At 45.3% G+C, this 24,208-nt stretch overlaps 3 protein-coding genes across 5 annotated transcripts in view; all 3 read right to left on the bottom strand.

Moving 5' to 3' along the window:
- LOC126959657 (alpha-1-antitrypsin) overlaps positions 1 to 24,208 on the bottom strand; it is a 401,225-nt gene that overhangs the window by 74,190 nt on the left and 302,827 nt on the right. The window lies entirely within an intron of this gene.
- The window catches only part of DDX24 (DEAD-box helicase 24), a 463,245-nt gene that overhangs the window by 415,117 nt on the left and 23,920 nt on the right, over positions 1 to 24,208 (bottom strand). The gene's annotated exons all lie outside the window — the stretch shown is intronic.
- On the bottom strand, positions 9,034 to 22,582 carry SERPINA9 (serpin family A member 9). Of its 3 annotated transcripts, XM_050799162.1 has the most exons (6): positions 22,514 to 22,582; positions 16,072 to 16,310; positions 15,666 to 15,777; positions 13,608 to 13,881; positions 11,232 to 11,379; positions 9,034 to 9,609 (listed from the first exon to the last, which is right to left on the bottom strand). In XM_050799162.1, the coding sequence occupies exons 2-6, from the start codon at positions 16,291 to 16,293 to the stop codon at positions 9,406 to 9,408; spliced, it is 960 nt and encodes a 319-aa protein (XP_050655119.1). In that variant the 5' UTR covers positions 16,294 to 16,310; positions 22,514 to 22,582; the 3' UTR covers positions 9,034 to 9,405. The 3 variants fall into 3 exon arrangements, with proteins under 3 accessions (XP_050655119.1, XP_050655120.1, XP_050655118.1); XM_050799163.1 differs by having other exon boundaries at positions 15,666 to 16,310; positions 22,514 to 22,575; XM_050799161.1 differs by having other exon boundaries at positions 15,666 to 16,120; positions 22,514 to 22,575.

The raw sequence follows: 24,208 nt of genomic DNA, 5'->3' as shown, positions 1-24,208 counted from the left end.
TCTCCACACTGTTTTCCATAGGGGTTGTTCCAGTTTACATTCCCACCAGCAGTGCAGAAATGTTCCCTTTTCACCACATCCGCGCCAACGTCTATTATTTTTTGATTATGGCCATTCTTGCAGGAGTAAGGTGATATCACGTGGTGGTTTTGATTTGCATTTCCCTGATCATTAGCGATGTTGAACGCTTTTTCATATGTTTGTTGGCCATTTGTATATCTTCTTTTGAGAATTGTCTATTCATATCCTTAGCCCACTTTTTGATGGGATTGTTTGTTTTTTCTTGCTAATTTGTTATAATTCTTTGTAGATTCTGGATATTAGTCCTTTGGTAGATGTATAGATTGTGAAGATTTTCTCCCATTATGTGAGTTATCTAATTACTCTGCTGACTGTTCCCTTTGCTGTGCCAAAGCTCTTTAGTTTAATTAAGTCCCACCTGTTTACCTTTGTTTTTATTCCATTTGCTTTTGGGTTCTTGGTCATGAAATCCTTGTTTAAGCCAATGTCTAGATGGGGTTTTCCAGTGTTATCTTCTAGAATTTTTATAGTTTCAGGTCTTAGATTTAAGTCCACGATCCATCTTGAGTTGGTTTTTGTATAAGGTGAGAGATGAGAATCCAGTTTCATTCTCCTACATGTGGCTTGCCAATTGTCTCAGCACCGTTTGTTGAATGGGGTGTCTTTTCCTCACTTTATGTTTTTGTTTGCTTTGTCTACAATCACTTGGCTGTAAATATATGGGTTTATTTCTGGGTTCTCTCTTCTGTTCCATTGGTCTATGTGTCTATTTTTATACCAGTACCATGCTGTTTTGGTGACTATGGCCTTACAGTATAGTGTGAAGTTAGGTAATGTGAAGCCTCATTTTAGTCTGACTTTGGCTATGCAGGTTCTTTTTTGGATCCATAGGAATTTTAGTAATTTTTTCCAGTTCTGTGAAGAATGATGGTGGGATTTTGATGGGAATTGGTTCTGAATTTGTAGATTGCTTTTTGTGATATGGTCATTTTCACAATATTGATTCTGCCCATCTATGAGCATGAGATGTGTTTCTATTTATTTGTGTCATCTATGAGTTTTCAGCAGTATTTTGTCATTTTCTTTGTAGAGATCTTTAACCTCCTTGGTTAGGTATATTCCTAAGTATTTTATTTTTTTGCAGCTGTTGTAAAAGAGGTTGAGTTCTTCATTTGATCCCCAGCTTGGTCACTGTTGGTGTATAGCAGAATTATTGATTTGTGTACATTAATTTTGTATCCTGAAACTTTGCTGAATTAATTTATCAGTTCTAGGAGAGTTTTGGAGGAGTCTTTAGGGTTTTCTAGGTATACGATCATATCATCAACAAACAGTGACAGTTTGACTTCCTCTTTACTGATTTGGATACCCTTTCTTTCTTTCTCTTGTCTGATGGCTCCTTTGAGGACTTCTAGTACTATATTGAATAGAGGTGGTGAGTGTGGGCGTCCTTGTCTTGTTCCAGTTCTCAGAGGGAATGCTTTCAACTTTTACCCATTCAGTATTATGTTAGCTGTGGGTTTGTCATAGATGGTTTTTATTACATCAAGGTGTGTCCCTTATATGCCAATTTTGCTGAGGGTGTTAATCATAAAACGATGCTGGATTTTGTCAAATGCTTTTTCTGCATCTATTGAGATGATCATGTGATTTTTGTTTTGAATTCTGTTTATGTGGTGTATTACATTTATTGACAACCATCCCTGCATCCCTGGTGTGAAGCCCACTTGATCATGGTGGATTATTTTTTTTAATATGTTGTTGGATTCAGTCAGCTGGCATTTTGTTAAGGATTTTTGCATCTATATTCACCAGGGATATTGGTCTGTAGTTTTGTTGTCGTTGTTGTTGTTATGTCCTTTCCTGGTTTTGGTATTAGGGTGATACTGGCTTAATAGAATGATTTAGTGAGGATTACCTCTTTCTCTATCTTGTTGAATAGTGTCAATAGGATTTTTATCAATTCTTCATTAAATGTCTGGTAGAATTCAGCTGTGAATCCATCTGGTTCTGGACGTTTTTTTTGTTGGTAATTTTTAAAATTACCATTTCAATCTCACTGCTTGTTATTAGTCTGTTCAGGGTATCTAATCCTTCCTGATTTAAGCTAGGATTGGATCTTTTCAGGAATTTATCCATCTCCTCCAGGTTTTCTAGTTTATGCACATAAAGGTGTTAATAGTAGCCTTGAATGATCTTTTGTATTTCTGTGGTGTCAGTTGTAATATCTTTCATTTCATTTCTAATTGAGCTTATTTGGATTTTCTCTTTTCTTGGTTAATCTTGCTAATGGTCTATTATTTTTATTTATTTTTCTAAGAACCAGCTTTTTTGTTTCATTTATCTTTTGTATGTTGTTGTTATTGTTTCAATTTCATTCAGTTCTGCTCCAATCTTGGTTATTTCCTTTTTTCTGCTGGGTTTTGGCTTGGTTTGTGACCTTAGATTATTTATGCTCTTTCAGACTTTTTGATGTAGGCATTTAGGGCTGTGAACTTTTATCTTAGCACTGCCTTTGCTGTATCCCAGAGGTTTTGATAGGGTGAGTTAGTGTTATAGTTCAGTTCAAAGAACATTTAAATTTCCGTCTTGATTTCATTGTTGATCCAGTGATCCTTCAGGAGCAGGTCATTTCATTTTCATGTATTTGCATGATTTTGAAGGTTCCTTTTAAAGTTGATTTCCAGTTTTACTCCACTGCCGTTTGAGAGAGTACTTGATATAATTTCAATTTTCTTAAATGTATTGAGACTTGTTTTGTGGCCTATCATATGGTTTATCTTGGAGAATATTCCATGTGCTGATGAATAGAATGTATATTCTGTGGTTATTGGGTAGAATGTTCTGTAAATATCCATTAAGTCCATTTGTTCCAGGATATATTTTAAATCCATTGTTTCTTGGTTGACTTTCTGTCTTGATGACCTGTGTAGTGCTGTCAGTGGAATATTGAAGTCCCTCACTATTATTGTGTTGCTGTCTACCTCATTTCTGAGATCTAGTAGTAATTGTTTTATAAATTTGGGAGCTCCAGTGTTGGGTGTATATATATTTAGGACTGTAACATTTTCCTGTTGGACAAGGCCTTTTATCATTATATAATGTCCCTCTTTATCTTTTTTAACTGCTGTTGCTTTAAAGTTTGTTTTGTCTAGTATAAGTATAGCCACTTCTGTTTGCTTTTAGTGTCTATTTGTATAGAATGTCTGTTTCCATCCCTTTACCTTACATTTATGTGAGTCCTTGTGTGTTAGGTGAGTCTCTTGAAGGCAGCAGATACTTGGTTGGTGAATTCTTATCCATTTTGCTATTCCATATCTTTTAAGTGGAGCATTTAGGCCATTTCCATTCACCATTAGTATTGACATGTGAGATAGTATTGCATTCATCGTGCTATTTGTTGCCTGTATACCTTGTTGTTTTTTTTTCTTGTATGGGTCCTGTGGGATTTATGCTTTAAAGAGTGTCTGTTTTTATGTGTTTCCAGAATTTGTTTCAAGATTTGGAGCTCCTTTTAGCAGTTCATGTAGTGCTGGATTGGTAGTGGTGAATTCTCTCAGCATTTGTTTGTCTGAAAAAGACTATCTTTCCTTCATTTATGAAGCTTAGTTTTGCTAGATACAAAATTCTTGGCTGATAATTGTTTTGTTTAAGGAGGTTGAAGACAGAGCCCCAATTCCTTCTAGTCTGTAGGGTTTCTGCTGAGAAATCTGCTGTTAATCTGATAGGTTTTCCTGTATACGTTACCTGGTGCTTTTGCTTCACAGCTCTTAAGATTTTTTCCTACATCTTGGCTTTAGATAGCCTGATGGCAATGTGTCTAGGTGATGATGATCTTTTTGTGATGAATTTCCTGGGTGTTCTCTGAGCATCTTGTATTTGGATGTCTAGGTTGCTAGCAAGGCCAGGGAAGTTTTCCACAATTATTCCCCCAAATATGTTTTCCAAACTTTTAGATTTCTCTTCTTCCTCAGGAATTCCAATTATTCTGAGGTTTTGTCACTTAACATAATCTCAAACTTCTTGGAGGCTTTGTTTATTTTTTCTTATTCTTTTTTCTTTGTCTTTGTTGGATTGGGTTCATTTGAAAACTGTCTTTGAGCTCTGAAGTTCTTTCTTCTGCTTCTTTGATTCTATTCCTGAAACTTTCCAGAACATTTTGCATTTCTCTCAGTGCTCTCCTTTATTTCCTAAAGAGTTGATTGTTTTTTATTTATGCTATTCCTTTACTGAAGATTTCTCCCCTCATTTCTTATGTATTTTTAAAATTTCCTTAAATTGGACTTTATCTTTCTCTGGTGGCTCCTTGATTAGCTTAATAACTGACCTTCTGCATTTTTTTTTCAGGTAAATCAGGGATTTTTTTGTTTGGTGGTGAGCTAGTGTGATTTTTCTGAGGGTGTTAACAGCCTTTTTTGGCATGTTACCAGCATTGTTTTCCTGGTTCCTTCTCATTTGGATAGTCTATGTCAGAGGGAAGATCTAGGGCTCAAGGCTGCTGTTCAGATTCTTTTATCCCATGGAGTGCTCCCTTGATGTAGTACTCTCCCCCTTTTCCTAGAGATGTGGCTTCCTGAGAGCCAAGCTGTGGTGATTGTTATCAGGATCTAGTCACCCAGCCGGTCTACCAGGCTCTGGGCTGGTACTGGGGATTTTCTGCATAGAGTCCTGTGATGTGAGCCATCTGCAAGTCTCTCAGCCATGGATACCAGCACCTGCTCTGGTGGAGATGGCAGAGGGGTGAAATTGATTCTGTGAGGCTCCTTAGTTTTTGTTGTTTAATGCACTATTTTTGTGCTGGTTGGCCTCCTGCCTGTAGGTGACACTTTTGAGAGAGCATCAGCCTGGAGAACCAAGCTGTGGGTAGACCCTAGAACTCCCAAAAGTATATGCCGTTTGTCTTCAGCTACCAGAGCGGGTAGGGAAGGACCATCAGAAGAGGGGGGCAGGGCTGTGTGTGTCTGAGCTCAAACGCTCCTTGGGTACAGCTTGCTGTGGCTGCTGTGGGGAATGGGGTGTGGTTCCCAGGTCAATGGAGTTGTTCCCAGGAGAATTATGACTGCCTCTGCTGTGTCATGCAGGTTGTCAGGGAAGTAGGGGAAAGCCGGCAGTTACAGGCCTCACCCAGCTCCCACGCAACCCAAAAGACCAGTCTCACTCCCACCATGTCCCCCCAAACAGCACCAAGTTTATTTACAGGCAGTGGGCAGGAAGGGCTGAGAACTTGCCCCGGGCTACCAGCCTCCCACCTGTGAGAACAAGTAGGGCTTTCACACCTCTCGGCCTGTGGAGTCTGCACACCGGATTCACGCCCTCCGTTGAGTTCTGGCCAGGAGACTTCCTGTTCAGTTGGAATTGTTACAAAGTTCAACTGGGGGTTTCCTTCTCCCTGTGGTCTTTTCCCAGTATCTCTGACAGCCCTCCCCAAGAACACCCATGAGACAAGTCTGAAATAGTTTTCCAAGGGTGGAAAACCCACAGGGCTTTACATGCTGCTTCCTCTATGCCTATATTTTGCTTGGCTCTCTAAATTGACTCAGCTCCAGGTAAGGTCAGATCCTTCTCCCGTGATCTAGACCTTCTGGTGCCCCAGTGAGGGTGTGTGTTCAGTGGCAGGCAATCCCCCTTTCCCACTTTCACAGCTTGGACACTCACAATATTTGGACTGTCTCTTGGGTCCTGCAGAAGCAACCTGCTTCCTTCAGAGGGTCTGTGGGTTCTTTCGGCTTTCCTGGTTTATTCCCGCATTAGTTCTGGAACAAAGGTTCAAGATACCAGTCTTGAACCTTTGAAATTTTTTCCAAAGGTCCACACGGTGCTCTGTCCAAGTGGGAGCTGCAACCTAGTCTTGCCTTCTCTCTGCCATTTTTCCCCCTCTTTTTTTTTTTTTTAGGCTGTGTTCTTTATTGGTCACCCTCACCGCAAGAATGTGAGAGAGGCACAGTCATCTGTACTTTGTAGATGGGAAACTGAGGCTCTGTGAGGTTAAGTCACTTGCTTACTAAGTGGACGGATGGGGCCACACTCAGAACTTGGATCCCATCCCCCAGTCCAAGCCTTCACCGCCACACCAAACCATTCCAGTATTTTGTTGATACTGCAAATAAAATATAATCTGTATATGAATACAAAGATTGGAAGGGGCTGGGTGGGTGGCTCATGCCTGTTATCCCAGCACTTTGGGATGCCAAGGCAGGTGGATCACTTGAGGCCAGGAGTTTGAGACCAGCCTGGACAACATGTTGAAACCCCGTCTCTACTAAAAATACAAAAATTAGTCGGACAGGGTGGCGGGTGCCTGTAATTTCAGCTACTTGGGATGCTGAGGCTGGATAGTCCCTTGAACCTGGGAAGCAGAAGAGGTTGCAGTGAGCCGAGATTGTGCCACTGCACTCCAGCTTGAGTGATGGGAAAAAAAAAATTGGAAGGAAATTTCACAAACAGAGAAAAATCTTTCTTCTTGTTACTTGAAGAAACCTGTGAAGCAGAATCATTGGCTCATGATCACCCATGACTCCTAAGTAAGAAGAGCAAGCTTAGAATTAAATGAGTATTTATTTATGAGAGAATCTCTTTATGATAAAATCGAGGTGACTTTTAAGTTCTTCTTTGTAGATTTTCATATTCTCCAAATTTCCTACAAAGAGCATGCATCTTATTCATAATTAAAAACAATAAAACATTATTGTTGAAAAGTAGAATTATTTAATAGTACAAGTAAAGCTCATCCTAAAATAAGTGATTGAGGTTGGCACAGTGGCTCCAATCAAGGCACTTGTAAAACATAAAGTCTCCCAGGAGGTTGAACCTGATTCTCTAAATGGGGTGGAGGTGCGGGTGCCCATGGGTCTGCATTTGCCACTCCTAGCTTGAGTGAAACTTTCATAAGATGCTGTAATACTCATGCTTGATATTCTGTGACTGATGATTTTGCGTCTTGAAATGATGGCCCAAACTAACGGCCACAGTTGATTATGTTCATGCCCTCTTTGTGTTTTCATGGGCATGTAAGAACCATTTTACAAATCCTCCAACCACGAGCCCCAACCTCTATACTTCACTTCCTGCCCAATAGGGATGTCCCACCTAACCACTCCCCATACTTCAGTACTAAAGTCTCTGGCCAAGTGTTCCTCTCGCTCTTGTGTCTCTGGACTAGCCCCAGTGCTTCCCCGTGTGGCCCTGTGTGGTGGGGCAGGACCCCTCCTCTTGGGTGCTCAAGTAATAAACTCTTCTTTCAAAGGCAGGTGTCTCTGTCTGTCACCTTACCATACACAATGGAAATGATTTCAAAACAAAATGTGAGGTACATTTAAAAACAAATGCAAAGGATTGGCATTTCAAAAAACAGAGCTGGGATCTCAGCAAGTTGACAGAAAATGCCCCATGGCTGTTCTTATATCTGCTTGCCAATGCAAGTCTGAGTGGGCACCAGGATGCCACCTAAGCTTGCTTTCACTGTAAAGTGTCACCAGCAGCAAGGCTGTCGGAAGGATACTTACAGCTGTCACCCACTGCTGACTACTTGGGGTTCCCTGTAGTTTCCAGAAAGACCTAGTTGTGAACAACAGGTGTTGTTAGTCACTTCTTCACACCTACTATCTCCTTTGTGCTACTGTGGGACATCTTCTTGCCTACGCTGCAGGAGGCTGGAGCCATGTCTGAGCAGGTATGCTCCTTCCTGGGAAGGATGCCTGGCTTCTCCACTGTGACCTTTACAATGGAGAGCCTGAGGGAAGAGCACTGTGTATAAAATAAAGTTTGCTCCAGGGGCTGTTGCGGGAGCTCTTCATAACTGGCCAATAGTCCTTGTTCTAAGTCAGCACAGGAGGGCCCTATGGCCTAGGTTAGCTGTTTTTACTCTTTAAGTCTCAGCTATTTTGTTTTTGTTTTTTGTTTGTTTGTTTTTGTTGTTTTGAGACAGGGCCTTGCTGTGTTGCCCAGGCTGGAGTGCAGTGGCAGCTTGTTCTGTTTGTGAAATAAAGTGGGAGCGTGAGGAGCGGGGGTTAGGTTCCCCTGGGACTTCTGCCAGCTCTCCAGCGTAACTCCTTTCTGTTGTATTTCTTTCCTTGTAAAACAGCATGAGAAAGCCAACATGAGGCCCTTGGCACATCCAAGGTGGGTGGGGCACGGGGGTCCCCAGAAGAGGAGCCTTTGGATCTGACTGGAGCAAGGGCTCCGTGGAGGCCGCCAGAGATGCCCTTGGTAATGAGGGTGATGCAGAGGTGCCAGCACAGCCTGTCAGGCAATGAGGGAGGGAGGGATGGTGAGTCTGACTTAAAGGACATGAGCTGCCTTTGCTGTGGTGCCACCGTGGCCCATTGCTCGTTGTGCTGCTCTCAGGACTCAGACTATGGGAGCAGGACCATTGCCGTTACAGACCCGCAGGGAAGGGGCTGAGCACCCAGAAGGCTGCATATGCATACACGACATCATCAGAGTCAGGGAGACAGCCAGGCTTGAGGAAATGGAAAACTGTTCCACGGCACCCAGGGAGACCTTCACAGCCCATGCATTAGCCCTCGTCACCCCATGTCCTGGTGCTCCCCACAAACGCAGGCTCTCTCCTTGGCCAACAACGGCCTCCACCAGCTGACCTCCTTGAGCCTCTGTGTCTTCATTTCTTCCATCTGCCCCACATGATGCTACAAGGTCCTTGCTCTGTCCCTCCAACATGCCGCTCATTCCTGGCTCACAGCCTTTATGCTCACACCCCTCTCTTGTCCTCCCCTCACTCTCAGTCATCCTATTCAATGCCTTCATGGCACTTATAAGCTGTTACGACCATGTTTATAGGTTTGGTTTCGTTGTTGCTGTAGGGGGTCTGTCTCCCCCATTTAGGCCTAACATGCCAGGAATTTTGTCTGATTTACTCCTAGCGTATATTAAGTGCGCAGTAAGTTTTTGCTGAATAAATGAAGGAAAACAAATCATGCAGCCTCTAAGATGTCATGGGACGGCAGCCCAGCCACTGAGAGTTCACCAGTAAATCATTTTCAGATTAGGACCCTGTTGACAGCTGAATTTATATTTTAGTTTTATTGAATGTGTTGTTGTAATTCTGCAATAGAAGTGCCTGACCTGGTTTGGCATATTTCCATTCCCAGGAGCCCCAAGGAATGGAAATATGGTAACCCAGCAACATCCCACGAAGCTAGTTACCTGGGAGACTTTGTGGAAAAGGGCACTGACTGGGGTTAACGGGCATTGGCTTGTGACTGGGGTCCCTGTTGATGGTTTGGTGATTGAGCCTTGGAAGTGGCATCCCTGCCAGTGAATGCAGCTCCACTGGGGTCAAGTGCACCCTCAGAACAGAAAGAGGGATGTGGTTTGTTATTTCTTGTGCATTAGCAAAGTGCCATCAGTCAACAGGCCATTTGCCACCTAAGATTTAGTGGGATTTTCCACTTTCCCTAGAAAGAGAATACTGTCTGTGGCTTTATTTGTAATCATTATCAAGAAGGTCCTATTGAAGGAGACAGTGAAGTAAGAGGGACCGTCCTTCGATCGGACTATGAACTTGGTGGCGGTAGCTGCTGCAGCCTCAGTGCCCTCTTCACTGACATCCAGCACAGCCTTGTGGGTTGCCTGCCAAGGGAAAAACAAACATCAGTGGCCCCAGTAGAGACACTTTTAGTTAACTGAGTAAACTAAACTGAGTGTTTTGCCCTGGAATGGTGATGTCTACCTTGAAAGGATTCAAGGTTCAAATGCCTGGCATTGGGTTTGCTCAGTACATTGCAGTGGGCGTTGACTATGGCCCATTGGTCCTTACACTGGGAGTGAGATGGTTACAAACACAGAGCAGGAAGATAGGAGTGAATCTCAGTTCTGCCACTTATGGTTGCAAAATTATTTAGACGCCACGTGCTTCAGTTTCCCGATCTATAAAAGGTAATAATAATTGCGTGTGTCCCATAAGGTTATTGTGTAAATTAAGGGAGATCATACAAAGCAAATGCTCGTGGACTTGCCAGCAGTGGTGATTGCTGCAGTTCTCGCATGGCAGACATGGGTTTGATATGACTAAGGTTAGATCCCTTCTTTGTCTTCTAGGGAAGAGATTCTTAACCTGGAGTTCCTGGATTTCTAAGCTTCAGGGAGACTTGAGCTCCTGTGACTACAGGCATTGTTTTTCATAGGCTCACAGATGCATTTTCCTCGAGAAAAAGTCCATTATGCTCATCATATTCCAGTGGGGCCTCTCAGCATTTTCTTTAGACCAGTGACAAAGGTCCCCTTCAGTGGCCCCAGGATCACTTCTGACTATTGTAATCCATTATCAAAATAAAAGTTTAGGTCAGGGATCAGTAGCCCATATGTGTGTAGGGGTTAGGCAGGTAACCCCAATTAACTGAGGGAGACTTCTTGTCAGAGCATGGGGTGCCCACATTACCTGGAGGGTCCTGTCTGACTAAAAGGGTCACTCACAACTCAGCTCCGGTGATGGCTGCCATGTGGACACATAGACTCACTGTTGCCATGTGGGAATTAGGGTCAGTGATTTGTTTCAAGAGGATCAGAAATCTGGATTTTAGATCCAATATACTACGTTTTAAAACTCCTCTCTCTCTCCTCTCTCTCTCTGTCTCTCTCTCTCCTCTGTCTCTCTCCTCTGTCTCTCTCTCTGTCTCTGTCTCTCCTCTCTCTGTCTGTCTCTCTCTCTCCTCTCTCTCTCTGTCTTTCTCTCTCTCTTCTCTCTCTCTCTCTCTCTCCCCCATCTCTCTCTCTCTCTGTCTCCTCTCTCTCTCCTCTGTCTCTGTCTCTGTCTCTCTCTCTGCCTCTCTCTCTCTCTTTCTCTCCTCTCTCTCTCTCTCTCTTTCCTTACACACTGAAGGCCAGACAACACACCTGCAGGGTGTAAATGGCCTATGGGCAGCCATATTGTGATGCCTGTGTGAGGGCCTAAACTCCAGGGAGGAAGAAGGTGAGGTCAGATCCCAAGGGAGCACCTGCTCGCCTGCAGCAGGCATAGGGGAGCAGCTGCCTGCTGAGGACGCCTTCGGAACATTTGAGTGAAGAGGGATAACACACGCTGTGTGCCGGAGGGATGGTGGCCGTAGGTCGCAAGATTCGGTTCTTCTGGCCTCAGAAGAACCTCATTTCACCTTTCAGGCCTCTGTTTCCTTATCAATGACATAAGAGCACTTGATTAATTCTGCAGGTGCTTCCTGCTTGGACTTTTTGGCAAATATTCTCATTCAACTCACTTTAGAAAGCTGCAGGGAGTCTCTCTTTGTAATTCCAGAAAAATCAGCGTTTTCGTCAAAGACATTTTGGATGCCCATCTTTGGGAGGATGGTTTCCAGATTGTAGGAGGCAGAAATGGAAAATTTGGGGACGAACACCTCTATCCACCTGTGCAGTAGGGAAAAGGAAACAATGAGGTCACAAGCCCATGATGTCTGCATCTCTGCTCCTAGATGCCATTTTGGGAGACTCCGTTCTTCCTCCAGCCATTGCTACTTGCTGCTAAAAAAGTCAACACATCCTAGCCAAGAACCCCAGGTTGCTCTTGAAGTCAGTCTCCCAACTGAGCAGGTCCAGCACTAAAAACATGCAAGGAGACAGACGGGCCCCCAGTGAAGTGGGTGCAGAGGTGAGAAGGTGGTCGGCAAGGGAGTCTATGGCAGAAACCAACAGGAGACGTCAAGTAGCAATGGAAGCTCATTAACCACTCACTCACTGTCCAGAGTACCTCCTCACCAGCACTTCCTGATGCAGGCCCTGCTAATGCCCTAGAGCAGCAAAGTCCAGCAGAACTGCCTGTGATATTAGGAAGATCCTCGACCTGTGCTCTCCAGTATGGTAGCCACTAGCCATGTGTGGCTATTGAGCAACTTGAACAGTGGCTTGTGCAAATGAGAAACTAAAATTTTAATTTTACTGAATTTCAGATAATTTAAGTGTAAATAACTGCAGGTGGCTTAGTGGCTACTATATTGAACAGCACCACCTGATAATTTAGCACAATATTTTTTTCCCTCTGAACCAAGAGAAAACAGCCTGCACATACTGAACATTTTTTTTTAGATGGAGTCTCGCTCTGTCGCTCAGGCTGGAGTGCAACGGCATGGTCTTGGTTCACTACAACCTCCGCCTCCCGGGTTCAAGCTTTTCTCCTGCCTCAGCCTCCCAAGTAGCTGGGATTACAGGTACACGTGGCCACGTCTGGCTAATTTTTTTGTATTTTAGTTGAGACAGGGTTTCACCGTGTTGCCCAGGCTGGTCTTGAACTCCTGAGCTCAGGCAATTCACCTGCCTCAGACTCCCAAAGTGCTAGGATTATGGCGTGAGTCCAGCCTGAACGTTTATTATATGCCAGACATTGTCCCAGGCACATTCAACAACACTATCCCCATTTTAAAGATGGTAAAGCTTAGTTTTAGTGCTTTGCCCAAGGTTATGTACTTAGTGACTCACAGCAAGGAAAGCACAAAAATATTGGGTGGACACATTTCAGTCCTCATCTGACAGGTATCTTGTGACCCCTCATGCCAGGGACACCTCTCTCTTCCCCGCCACTATCCCCTTTCCCTGTTTTCTCTGTGCTCCATCTGCTGCTCTGTGCTCCATGCTTTCCTCCCTGAGCTTCTGTGCCACCTCCTCTTCTTATCCCCAGCCCCAGATGCAGCCAGAGAAGAGAAGTCGCTGACACACCCTGCAGCACCTCTTCGTCCTTGACTTTGAGTTCTTGCCAGTGCGTCGTCTACCAAAGCTGCCCTTGCCAAGCCTCTGTGTGCTCATATGCTACCTGTATGTGCAGCCAAACCCCACCGCCTCCTTGAAGCTGTCCCTCAGTCCCAGCTGAAAGTGACCTCTCTCTGCTCAGAAGCTCCTCAGCACCTTTCCTGCCCTCCCCTAGGGCATTGCCCAGTCTCTTTCTTTAATTCCAGTTACACTGCAGCCTTCCTTCTCTCTTCCCAGACTATGAGCACCAGGGAATGCTGCTGAAATCATTCTACGATGCCAACAGTATATTGCTAAGAGACGGAACATAAAACTTTGACATTTCTTTTTTATCTCATGATTAATCTTTTTGATATTCTCCATATTTTTATACTCACCATAATAATTATGGGACTAATAATAACATTATTAGCTAACATTTACTGAACACTTACCATCTTCTAGGAATTCTCCTAAGCACTTTGTAAATAGTAGGTTACTTTATCTTTTCACCAAATTTGGATTTGGTAATATTGTTATCCTCTTTCTTATATGTGATCACCAATGCTTTTGTTTGCTTGCTTTTATGGGATCGTTCCATGGATTTCAATATCAGATTGGCTTCTAGAGCCAGCTCTGCTAGCATGTAACAGCTACATGACCTTGGACAATTCACTTACCACCTTGGAGCCTCCATTTCCTCATCTGTGAAATGAGTGGTATTAAGACTCCTCATCAGGTGATAGTGAACTTCAAGTGTGAACATGTATAGACAGCCCCAGGCTCTCTGTCCTGCATACAGTTGGTGCTCATTGTTCAGAAGTGATTATCCAACAGCTGTTAGCACAATCTCTCCCCCATCTTTGAATGTGTGCGTCCCCTGCCTCAGGGCCCAGCAGATTGACACAGACACCCACCGTTTCTGGAGTGAGTGGCTCCACTTTCTCAGTGTTCTGGCTGACAAGGCCTGTTCCAGTTGCCTCATCTTGCCCTTGTTAGGGAGGACAAAGAAGGCCATGGCATCTCCCTTGTAGTCCATCTGGAGCACAAAGCAGTTCAGCTCTGTATCCATCCCAAAAGCAAACTGCTCCTTCTGGTGCATCATGGGGACACGCACAGTGATCTGCTTGCCCACCAGAAATGGGAAGTTCTTTCTTGTATATGCGGGGTAAAAGGGCTTCTCCCACTTGGCTAGCACAAAGAGAGAAATGAGGTCTTTATGTCAAAGTGCAATTAGTGAGGCGAAGACAGCAAAATGAAATGGGGAATTACTGCTAATGGGTATGCTTTTGAGGTGACAAAAAAAAATGCTCTGGAATTACACAGCGGAGTAGTTGCCCAAACTTGTGAATATACTGAAAATCAATAAAATGGTGAATTTTATGACATATGAATTGTATTTCAATTAAAAACAGAATTAAGTTAAATAGAACAACACAAAGTGAAGGCAACTTAGTAAGGGCTCAAAGCATACCAGTTTTCTTTCCTTCTCTTTCCTCTTTGCAGGTTGGATGGATAAATGGGTGGATAGCTTGGCAGATGGAGGGTGGATGGATAGATGAATAGCTAATGGATAGATGGTTGGATGGCTGGGTGGATAGATGGATGGATGGATGGATGGATGAACTGATGGATGGATAGATAGATGAACAGATTAACGGATAGGTGGTTGGCTAGCTAGATGGCTAGCTAGGTGGATGAATGGATGCATGGATGGATAAATGGATGGATGGATGAACTGATGGATGGATAAATGGGCGGATAGTTTGCTGGATGGGTAGATGGAGGGTGGAGGGATGAACAGGTTAATGGATACATGTTTGGCTGTCTGGGTGGATAGATGGATGCATGCATGGATTCATGGATGAATGACATATGCATAAATGGGTGGATAGTTTGGTGAATGGGTGGATATAGGGTGGGTAGATAGATGGATAGATTAATGGACAGGTGGTTGGCTAGCTAGGTGGATGGATGGATGAACTGATGGATGGACAAGTGGATGGATAGCTTTGTGAATGGGTAGATGGATAGATGAGTACGTTAATGGATAGATGTCTGGCTGGTTGGCTAGGTGCATGCCTGGATGGATGGACAGATAAACCAGTCCATGGATAAATGAGTGAACAGGTGGATGAAGGGAGGGAGGAAGGAAGGGGAGGAGAGGGACGGAGGAGGGGAGGGATGATATGGTGACATCCTTGAAAACTCTGCCTGGAGACGCCAGGCCCTTCTATCTCAAGTACAACCTTATAAAGTTGGCTTTATCATCAAACTATCCAGTCAGCACAGAGACTGGTACAGGTCAGGCACTCAACACATGGTAAATCTTTTAGAGACACATGCTGAGGATCATAGAGCAAGTGTGGGGCAGAGGTGAAATTCAAATCCAAGTTGTTTGATTTAAAAGCTGATGTGCATTCCCTACAACACAGTGAAAACTGTAAATCTCTAACATATATATATATATAAATGTATATGCAGTTATATATGAAGGAGACTTCATATATATGTGAGATATGAATGACAGTCACATCAACTTGTCTACATTTCTACACCTATGAAAGTGTTCACACTCTTGGATTTGCTTCTTAAACTGGGTTGTCAGAGAGTTCCATGTTCCTTCTTTAAAACTTTCAAGGGGCAGTGGGACAGCTGCTGGTGGCAAGAGATCCTTTCTCTCAAGTAGTTTCCAGATTTTTCCTGTGGGTTTCCCACTGAGTCAAATGTAAACACACCTCGAGACACTTTATCTGTCTACCCAAAGAGAACTAAATGAGTCCCCCACTGTAACTGATAAACATGAGCTATCCCAGGTCCTGCAATCAGCTAACTGCAAAGCTAATTAGAGCTCAGGCCCTCCCATTTCTCCACCCTGCAGTCTAGGCTTTGTCTGCCTTGTGTATTTCACTAAGCAAAAATCATCAGCATCATCATAAAATAAATAAATAAACATCAACTTCTCAAATCCTTACCTTTAAAGAAAATGTGGTTCACCAGCACCATGGCTGTCAGAAGGTCAAGGCCTTGGATTATGTCTACAACCTTCCCTTGGGTCTTCTTCTTCACGTGGCAGTTGATCCTCGCCTGGGCAATGGAGGGGTTGGAGAAATCTGTAGAAAAGACCTCTGCTTCATACAGCCTCTTGATATTGCCCAAGAAATTTGCCTGCAGCTGCAGCTCCTTCTTGACGAAGAGGGCACTTCCCATCTTCAAGGCCAGGTCTTTGCTTGGAACAGTCAGTGAACGAACCAAGTGCTGGAAGCCCCGGTGGATGGCAGACTCTGGTGTGTGTGTGAGGTTGAAGCCCAGGCCCTCGAGAATCTGGGTCTTGGTGACTGAGTGGGCCCCAAGGGAGAGCATGGCCAGGGAAGTGGAGACACTCATGGGGGAGAAGAAGACATTCTGACTTGGGGTCTCCAAAACCAGCCTGCGGTACAGGCGGAAGGCAAAGTCGGTGTTGAGGGAATACACCAGTGAGGCAGGGGTGCTCTTTGTGGAGGATGGGTGGGGGTATCCGCTGGGGGCATTGACCGGGGACACACAGTAGATTGGAGCACAGAGGCCAACAGCAAAGAGTACTCCATAAACGGAAGATGCCATTTTGGAACCAAATACGTCTGCAAGAGAAGTAAGAACCATTGAGGGGGTAAACTGAGGGTCCAGGCCCTGAATCAGAGACACTTCAACACCCCACGCCATCAGCAGCAGAATGAAGACAAATAGGCCGGCTAGCAGAGCACTCTCACGTTATCTCCTTTGAGCCTCGCAATAGTCCCATGATGTAGGTATTATCATTACTGTTTTACTTGCAAATGAGTAAACAGGCCACAGAGAGTCTGCGTAACTTACCCCAAACCACACGGTTGACTTGTCTGTGTTCTGTGTGGGCTTCAAAGTCAGGTCCCAAATTCCAAATCCCATGCTTTTTTCTGCTTCATGGACTTATTTTTTAAGAATTGAGAGTGTGAGACCAGATTGCAAAGTCCCCCTCTTAGCAGCCAGAAGTGGTTTCTCACCCTTTGGAGGTCCCTCCACACATTCTTTATCCATTTTGTGTAGATCTGATTATTTTCTCACCCTGGCTGCCTGTTCCCAGAAACCGACATTTACTAATGTGTTCATATCTCTCAAAAAGTGGAAACCTGGAGCAAAAGGCTGTCCTTTTTTCTGTGGTCCTCCAGGTGCCCTGAGCACTGGCGGTCAGTTGCTGATGAGCTGCAGCTCCAGCCACATCTGTCTGCTTCCCCTTCAAGCCTCAGCTGACAAGACTTTGGCACCAAGGAGACTTCAGACTAAATGACCTGATAGCAATTTCAAACCCCAACAGGGCTGGGCTTGCATCCAACCCTGACATTCATGGTGGACAAGTAACCCCTCTGGACTTCTGTTTCGCCTTTGTAAAACAGATAGTTACCTTACAGAGCTGTTCAGAGGACTGAGTGTGATAAGGCACATACATTGTGCAGCACAGGACCCGGCACATGGTGAGTGCTCAATACATTACTTTTACTGCTGTTTTGTTGAAGTCAGAGAGCATTTGATTTGGGCAACTCTATGAAGTAATGCTCGCAGGTCTCCGCAGCCCTGCCGACAACACCCTCACCTGTTCAGTTTCATCAGAAAGATCTCATTCACTTTAACACACCTTTACAGAGGAGCTCCAACCCTGTGGGTTGACCCTGAGATACAACAGTAAATGGTCATTTTAGAGAAGGAAGGTGTATGAATCCAATGCAAGAATAGGTGGGGTTTGTGCTCAGCCAGAGGGGAAGGTAAAGCAGGTGTGTGCTCCAATAGGTCTCATCTGTCTGAAGCCTTTTCTCTCCTCACCAATTGTACAATTTCTCCCCCATGACCTGGATGTCCTTCTCCCCATTATCCTTTTCACAAGCACAGTGCCTTCATAACCCCTCTTGCCCTTCATCAAACTTTGTTCTTTAGTCATTTATACTACGGTGTGAATGGCTGCCACCCACTCTTCTCCTAGGAGCACCGGCATGAAGTGTTACTCCCGATTGTGAAGGAAAGACTTTACCCACTGAAGCAAGAATTCAGTCAACAAGTGAACAATTAGTTTGCCAGAAATGAAGAAGGAAAAGACAAGAGAACCTTTGCCGAAAGTGACAAAAAGACTGCCACACACAGTCACTTGTCTATGTCAGACCAAGCATAACGTGACAGCCACATTCCGAACAATTTCTCTGTGGAAATGAAATACGTAAATGAATCACATTTTATTATACCAGATATAATTTAACTTAGATGGAACTTTATAAAGAACCCTTTTACTGAATGAGTAATTCTTTTGCAAAACTGTTCATTTCTCTCCATTTCCACTTATGTGATTGGACGATTTCTCTTTTGTAGTTTTGTGTTTGCCTGTTTGACTAAGGTGGAGTTTTCTTTCTAAGTTATGCTCACATCCATCCATCCACCTACTGGACTCTTTGCCAACATGTTCTGAACTGACCTCCGGAGCTGCCCCTACCCTGAGTGCCCCATCTCTCCCTTTCTCCAAGAAGGCCATTTTACCCATGCTGTCATCTTCCAAGTCAGGAGACTGATGGTCACTCTGCACTCTTCGGCCACCCTCCTTCCCCACACTGTTCTTCCTCCCCAAGACATTGCAAGCCCCAGCTTCTCTCCATCTCTTTGCTCTTCCCTTGGTCCTAACCTGCCTTATCTCCTCCCACTGTACGATCCTGAAGGCTTCTGAACTCATCTCCCTCCTCTGGTCATGTTTCCTCAAAACGGTTTTCTTAAGAAACTTCACCAATCTGACTCTGCACAGAGATGATCTGCTGGGAGATGGAAGTGTTGGGGCTACAATCGGGGACAGATAGCCAGGGTCCTGGCTCTTAAAGGGCTCGCTGGGAACCCTGTGACACATGGCGTTAAGAGTTCACTGCTTCCCCTCTCTTCGGCCCCACTGCCAGCCAGTATATTTATCTGCAGTCTCTGTAGTCAACACCAATAGCAAACAGCCCAGGGTCCACCTCCCTCCCTCCTCCTCTCACTCACCCAGCCCCTGCTCAGGCACAGCATACTCTCCTACAAATGCCCCTCCTGGACGCCACCTTCCTTTGCTCATGGAAAAGCCCTTGTTTCTCACTCTGGAAGACTCTGCTTAGCTATTTCTGGCTTGAGAGGCCCTCTCTGGCCCCCCTTTCCTGTTGTGACTTTTATCACTCTCTCCCTTCTCTCTTCTGCCACTTCTGAATTTACTCGACTTCTATTACCAAATGGATTACCACTGACCACACTCATGCCTTTAGATAATCTCTAGGTTCTTTGAATATGTAATTCATGCATTTGGTCCACTGGGTTGAACATGTACACTTATTATGCAGGTGCTGTAGCAGGTGTTGGGGCTAAAGTGAGGGACAGAGAGACAGGTCCTGGTCCTTAAGGAGCCCACTGGGAAGACAGGCAATTAGCAAACACCACTAGGCACAAGAAGTGTGTGTGGGATGAGTAAGTACAGGCATTGAGCACACCTATTCCATAATGAGAAAGGCTTCCAGAGGAAGTGGCAGCTGACGGAGACTTGAAAAATGTTAGCAAGATAAAGGGGAAAAGCAGAGAAGAGAGAGATTCAGGCTAGGAGGACTACCTGTGCAAGGGCCCAGAGGGAACCCAGAGCCAGGCAGCTTTAAGAAACAGAAAAGGTTCTGTGACACAGATCTCAGCACCAGAGAAGCTGGCAGGAAGGGCTGGGGAGTGGGAGAGACGGGCTGCAGAGAGAGGGGGCCCCATGCAGGGATGTGCTTGGTTCTGGGCCCTGGAACCCACTGGGGGATGGCTGCAGAGAACCTCAGCAGCAGAGAATTCTCAAGACTATCCTGGCACCTGTCTGTGTTCCTCACTGCTCTACACACCTGCTTCCTGTCCTCCTTCCCGCTTCCCCTGCCAGCACGGAAAAGTGCCCAATGTAAGGGCTCAGTAGACACTTGGTGCACTGCCCTGAGATGGAGAAGCATTTACACCAGCCTCAGAACTGGAGTGGTGGCCGGGCGCGGTGGCTCAGGCCTGTAATCCCAGCACTTTCGAGGCGGGCAGATCACCTGAGGTCAGGAGTTCAAGAGCAGCCTGGCCAACATGGCAAAACCCCATCTCTACTAAAAATGCAAAAGTTAGCCAGGCATGGTGGTGGGCACCTGTAGTCTCAGCTACTCAGGAGGCTGAGGCAGGAGAATCACCTGAACCCGGGAGGTGGAGGTTGCAGTGAGTCGAGATCAGGCCACTGCACGCTAGTCTGTGAAACTCCATCTCAAAAAAAAAAAACAAAAAAACGAAGGAGGCCTCCTGGAATATGGGACTGAAACCCCGAGTTTCTCGTATTTGATGAGCTCTGTGACAGATTGGGGCTCTTCAGGAAGCCGTGTAAGAGTGTGGCATCGGCAGGCTTCCCTGCTATAAGCTGGGGTCTACTGTGTTTACTTGGGGTCTGCAGGCCCTCTAGCCTCAATGATGAAGTGGCAGCACTTGATCTTGACGGCCACTCAGAAGTCAGAGCCTAAGCAAGATCATGGTTCCCCTCCTAACCTCAGAGCAGTACTTTCTGTTTAGAGAACAGCATCGTCTTTGCATTGCTTCACCTTCTGAATTGCGTCGACCCCTATCTGTAAGGAGGGCAGCTCTGAGGAAGGGCGAGATAACGTCTGCAGAATGCCCAGCGCGGCGTTCAGCCCATGGTGAGCAGGAGACCAAAGCTGCATCTCTTTTGTGGCTCCTATGATTTTGTGTTCCTCCCTTGGAACCAGGATGAAGGAATAGGAGTGTCCCTGGCTATTCATGACCATGGGAAAGAGGACCAGGTTGAAGGAGGAGGACATCCGCCACATGGAGGGGAGGTGCTGTCAGGTGCCAGGATGCCACAAGCACCAGGGGTCTATGCCCCTTTCTGTGGACGCTGGGGGTGGGGCAGGTGGCTTTCAGGGGGCCCCCACTGACACTGGGTTGTGCCCCCCAAAGAATTCCCCATCCCCATCAGCAGAGATGGCCTATTAGACATGGCCTCCATGCCTCAAGTCTTGTTTCTTTTGGGCTTGAGTAGGGGAGACCCACCCGAAGTCGGTGAGTTGGCTAGTAAGTGTCCTGACTCATCAATGGTACTGGCCTCCATGTGACTTCAGGTAAGTCTCTGCTTTTCACAAGACTTCAGGAAGAGGTAATCTCAAAAGGTCCCTCCCTCTCTTCTGAGTCTGGGATCTATGTCTGAGGGCCCCCAGGTCATTGCTCTCTTGGGGGAAAACCGTGGCCAAAGCTCATTCAGTCAGCTCTTAAAATCCACCGCACTCCCCACTTCGCTTCTCCCCACCCTGAACTCCTGTCCTCCTGTGGCCATCCCTTCTCTCTCCCAGCCCTGCCAAGGCCCTTGCCCCTCTTTTGGCTGTGGCCTGGGTTTATGTGAGCGTTTGACCAGTGGACTCTGCTCTTTGGGGTAACAGGGACACTCTGCCGTCCCCATGGCTTGCCTCTTCTGGGCATCTCCCTCCCAGCTACCACAGCCTGCATTCCACCTTCCATTGTCTCTCACCCACTCCCATCTCCAAGCACTCCACCCTGCAGACAGGGTGACCTTTCCAGATGCTGATCTGGTGTATCATTCACCTCACCTTGAATTCTTCAGTGGCTCCCCATTGAGCTCAGGAAAAATGCTCAAGGCCCTGGCATTCAAGAGCCTTATTTATTGGGCCCTGACTTACCACCCCAGCTTCGCCTTTGAGGACCCAGCTGTTTGCATTCCTAAATTTCACCCCATCCCTTATCTTCATTTGCCTCTTTATCCAGCTTGGGTGTCAAGGGCTTTATTTTAATCTAATGTGCTTCACCCCTAGGCCTTTGTCTTCATGTCCCAGCCCAGTGACAAGGCTCCATGTGTAGTAGAACCTACCTGTCTGCTCCTTCCCTGCCAAATGCTGCTGGAAGAGAGGTTCTGCAAGGCAGCCTTGTCCACTGCGGGTTCCCAACCACCAACCTTTATCCACCTGGCAACAGGTAACTCATCAGCTCACTCTCCCATTTTCAGGGGAAACCTTCACCTTTTCCGTGTCCTTAACCTTTTTTTCCAGGGTGGAGTGGATGCCCACCCTGCTACATATGCATGTGTGCCCACATGTGCACACACACACACACACTCAGCAGACAGCCTTGCCTCCTATGTCACATAAAAGAGAGATCCTATGAAAAGGAATTGTCTCAGCTTCCCTCAAAGGGCATCCTCTCTGCCTATCCCTACTTGCCCAGTCACCCCTCTCTCTCCCCTACACCTCCACTCTACCAACAAAGCAGAGGATCTGCCCTCCTTTGATGTCCAGACCCCCTTCCTGGGCCTTGGAAAGTATCTCTTCTCTCCATCTCAGGGCCCTTCCACCTCTCTTTTCTGTACTTAAACACTCCGTGTCAACCTGATTCTTACTGGTAGCTTGGAAACTGTTCAAGTCTTGCTTGTTAAGACAAAGAAAGCAACAACACAACAACAAAAACACTCCTTTCACCCTCTCACTTGCTTCTAACTGCTGCCCTATTTCCAAGGGAGGCCACTGCTCCTCCCCTTGTGGCCCCAATTTTCAAGAGCTGTGTATTCATGGCCTCTGTGGCCTTACCTCCTACTCACTCACTGGTCCACTCCAGCCTGGCTTCTGTATTCACAAAAATGTGACCCAGATGCTACTAAAAGCCAAATAGTATATCTAGGTTCTCATCTTCCTTGACTTCCCAGCTGCATTTGACACAGAAGACCTTGCTCTGATCCAGTCCTTCCCTCTGGCTCAGTGACAACACATTCCCAATCTCTCTGCACCTCCTCCTTACCCACCTTTGCGGGTTCCTCTTCTCCTGCCCTGTCCTTGCACGGTTGGCGAGCCCTGGCACTCGCTTTCTTGGTTGTAGCTCTCTCCTCACTTTAATCTCTCCTCTCCCTCCAGCTGATCTCATGCCACGACACCCACGACTTCATTACTAAGACATGCAAATGATACATTATTTTTATTCTCCAGCTAGACATGCAAATGATATATTATTTTTATTCTCCAGCTCAATCCTTTCCTTTGATCTCTATATGTCTAACTGCCTACTTGATATCTCCTCCTGAGGTTGCAAATAAACCTTCCATGCAACATGAACCACAATGAACTCAGACTCCTCCCCAAGAACCATCTCCCAGCAACAGCCACAACCGAAACCCCTTTTCAACATTTCTGTCACTGGGTCCACCATTCACCTAGTTAGTTGAACCTAGGAGGCATCCTTGCACTTCCTTCTTGTTCATGTCAATTTACCTCCTAAATGTTGCGCAACTCCATCCACTTTTCTCTGCCTTCACTCTAGCAGGCTATTTGTGCTGTCATTGTGTCTTGCCTGGGCTACCACAAAGCTTCCTAACAGCTCTCTCCGCATACCCTGTCCTGCTCCTCCAATTCACTCTGCACGTGACAGCTAGAATAGTCTTTTAAAACTCAAACCTGACTGTGTCACTTACTATTTAGCTTCCCGTTTCCCAAAGTGAACACTGAAGTCTTAACTTACACAGCCTGGGCTCTGCTGGCCCCTCCAACTTCATCGCAGATCATGAAGCCTCTTGCCCTTGACATCCGTGTAACCCCTTTCTGCCCATTAATTTTTATGCTCATATGTGATATTTGTTGTTTCCTACTTCTGGAATATCCTTCCAACTCTCTTCATCTGACTTTTCCCCTAATTAACTTTTACTCATTATTTAGGCCCTAGTTCATATCATTCCCTCAAGGAAACTCTCTTTGATCACTCAAATACGAAAAATTTCTTCTAGCAACTATTTTTATAGTACCATTAACTTCTCAGTGAAACACTTACCACTGTCATAGTTTCACATTTATTTGTGTGACTGAACAATTCATAAATTAGGGATCTTGTCTACCTTGATTTTGTCTACTTGTATACCCACTCTTTGGCCAATACTCATGGTCCAGTACGTGGTTGCGAAAAGAATAAATGAATTGAAATAAAATGAAATAATCTGTTTACCTCTGAAGAGTAATCCCGACTGGTAATAAGCAAGGGTAATAAGCAAGGTAATAAGCAAGAGTAATCCTGACTGGTAAGACAGCAAACTGAAGACAGGGTAACTCAGGATGATGAAAAGTCCTGTAGCTACTTAAGGTAAAGTTACACAGGTATATATCTAAAGTTTGAGTTGACTTACACTTTTGGCTAAAACAAAGTAACTGATATTGGTTGCAAACAGTTGTAAACAGATAGAAAACTGGACAAAATTTATGACACTATTGAGATACTCGAAAAATATATTCAGACATTAGAGAACAGGCAGGGGAGGTAAAAAATGAGATAAGCTCTATAATTGTCCCAATTTTCTGCCTAAGAACACTTTCTGGACATGTGGAAGAAAACCCAAAGAGGGCATGGGAGGCTTGCTGAGCTTAGGAGACAGACATTAGAGTTTGAGAAAACTGAGGAAGCTACAATTTGTGCAGTGAAGGACTAGAGGAGAGCTTTAGAAACGTGCACAGGGGTC

The sequence above is a fragment of the Macaca thibetana genome, chromosome 7 (genome assembly GCF_024542745.1).
Source record: "Macaca thibetana thibetana isolate TM-01 chromosome 7, ASM2454274v1, whole genome shotgun sequence".
NCBI lineage: Eukaryota > Metazoa > Chordata > Mammalia > Primates > Cercopithecidae > Macaca > Macaca thibetana.
This window is presented reverse-complemented; position numbering and strand designations above follow the sequence as displayed.

Bases quoted from the DNA above. Each gene is read 5' to 3' on its own strand.
- SERPINA9 (XM_050799163.1), bottom strand. From the start codon at position 16,293: ATGGCATCTTCCGTTTATGGAGTACTCTTTGCTGTTGGCCTCTGTGCT. The intron at 13,882-15,665 runs GTAAGGATTTGA...TCTTTGTGCTAG, and splicing joins GAACCACATTTTCTTTAAAG to CCAAGTGGGAGAAGCCCTTT. The intron at 11,380-13,607 runs GTGGGTGTCTGT...CCTACTGCACAG, and splicing joins AGCCACTCACTCCAGAAACG to GTGGATAGAGGTGTTCGTCC.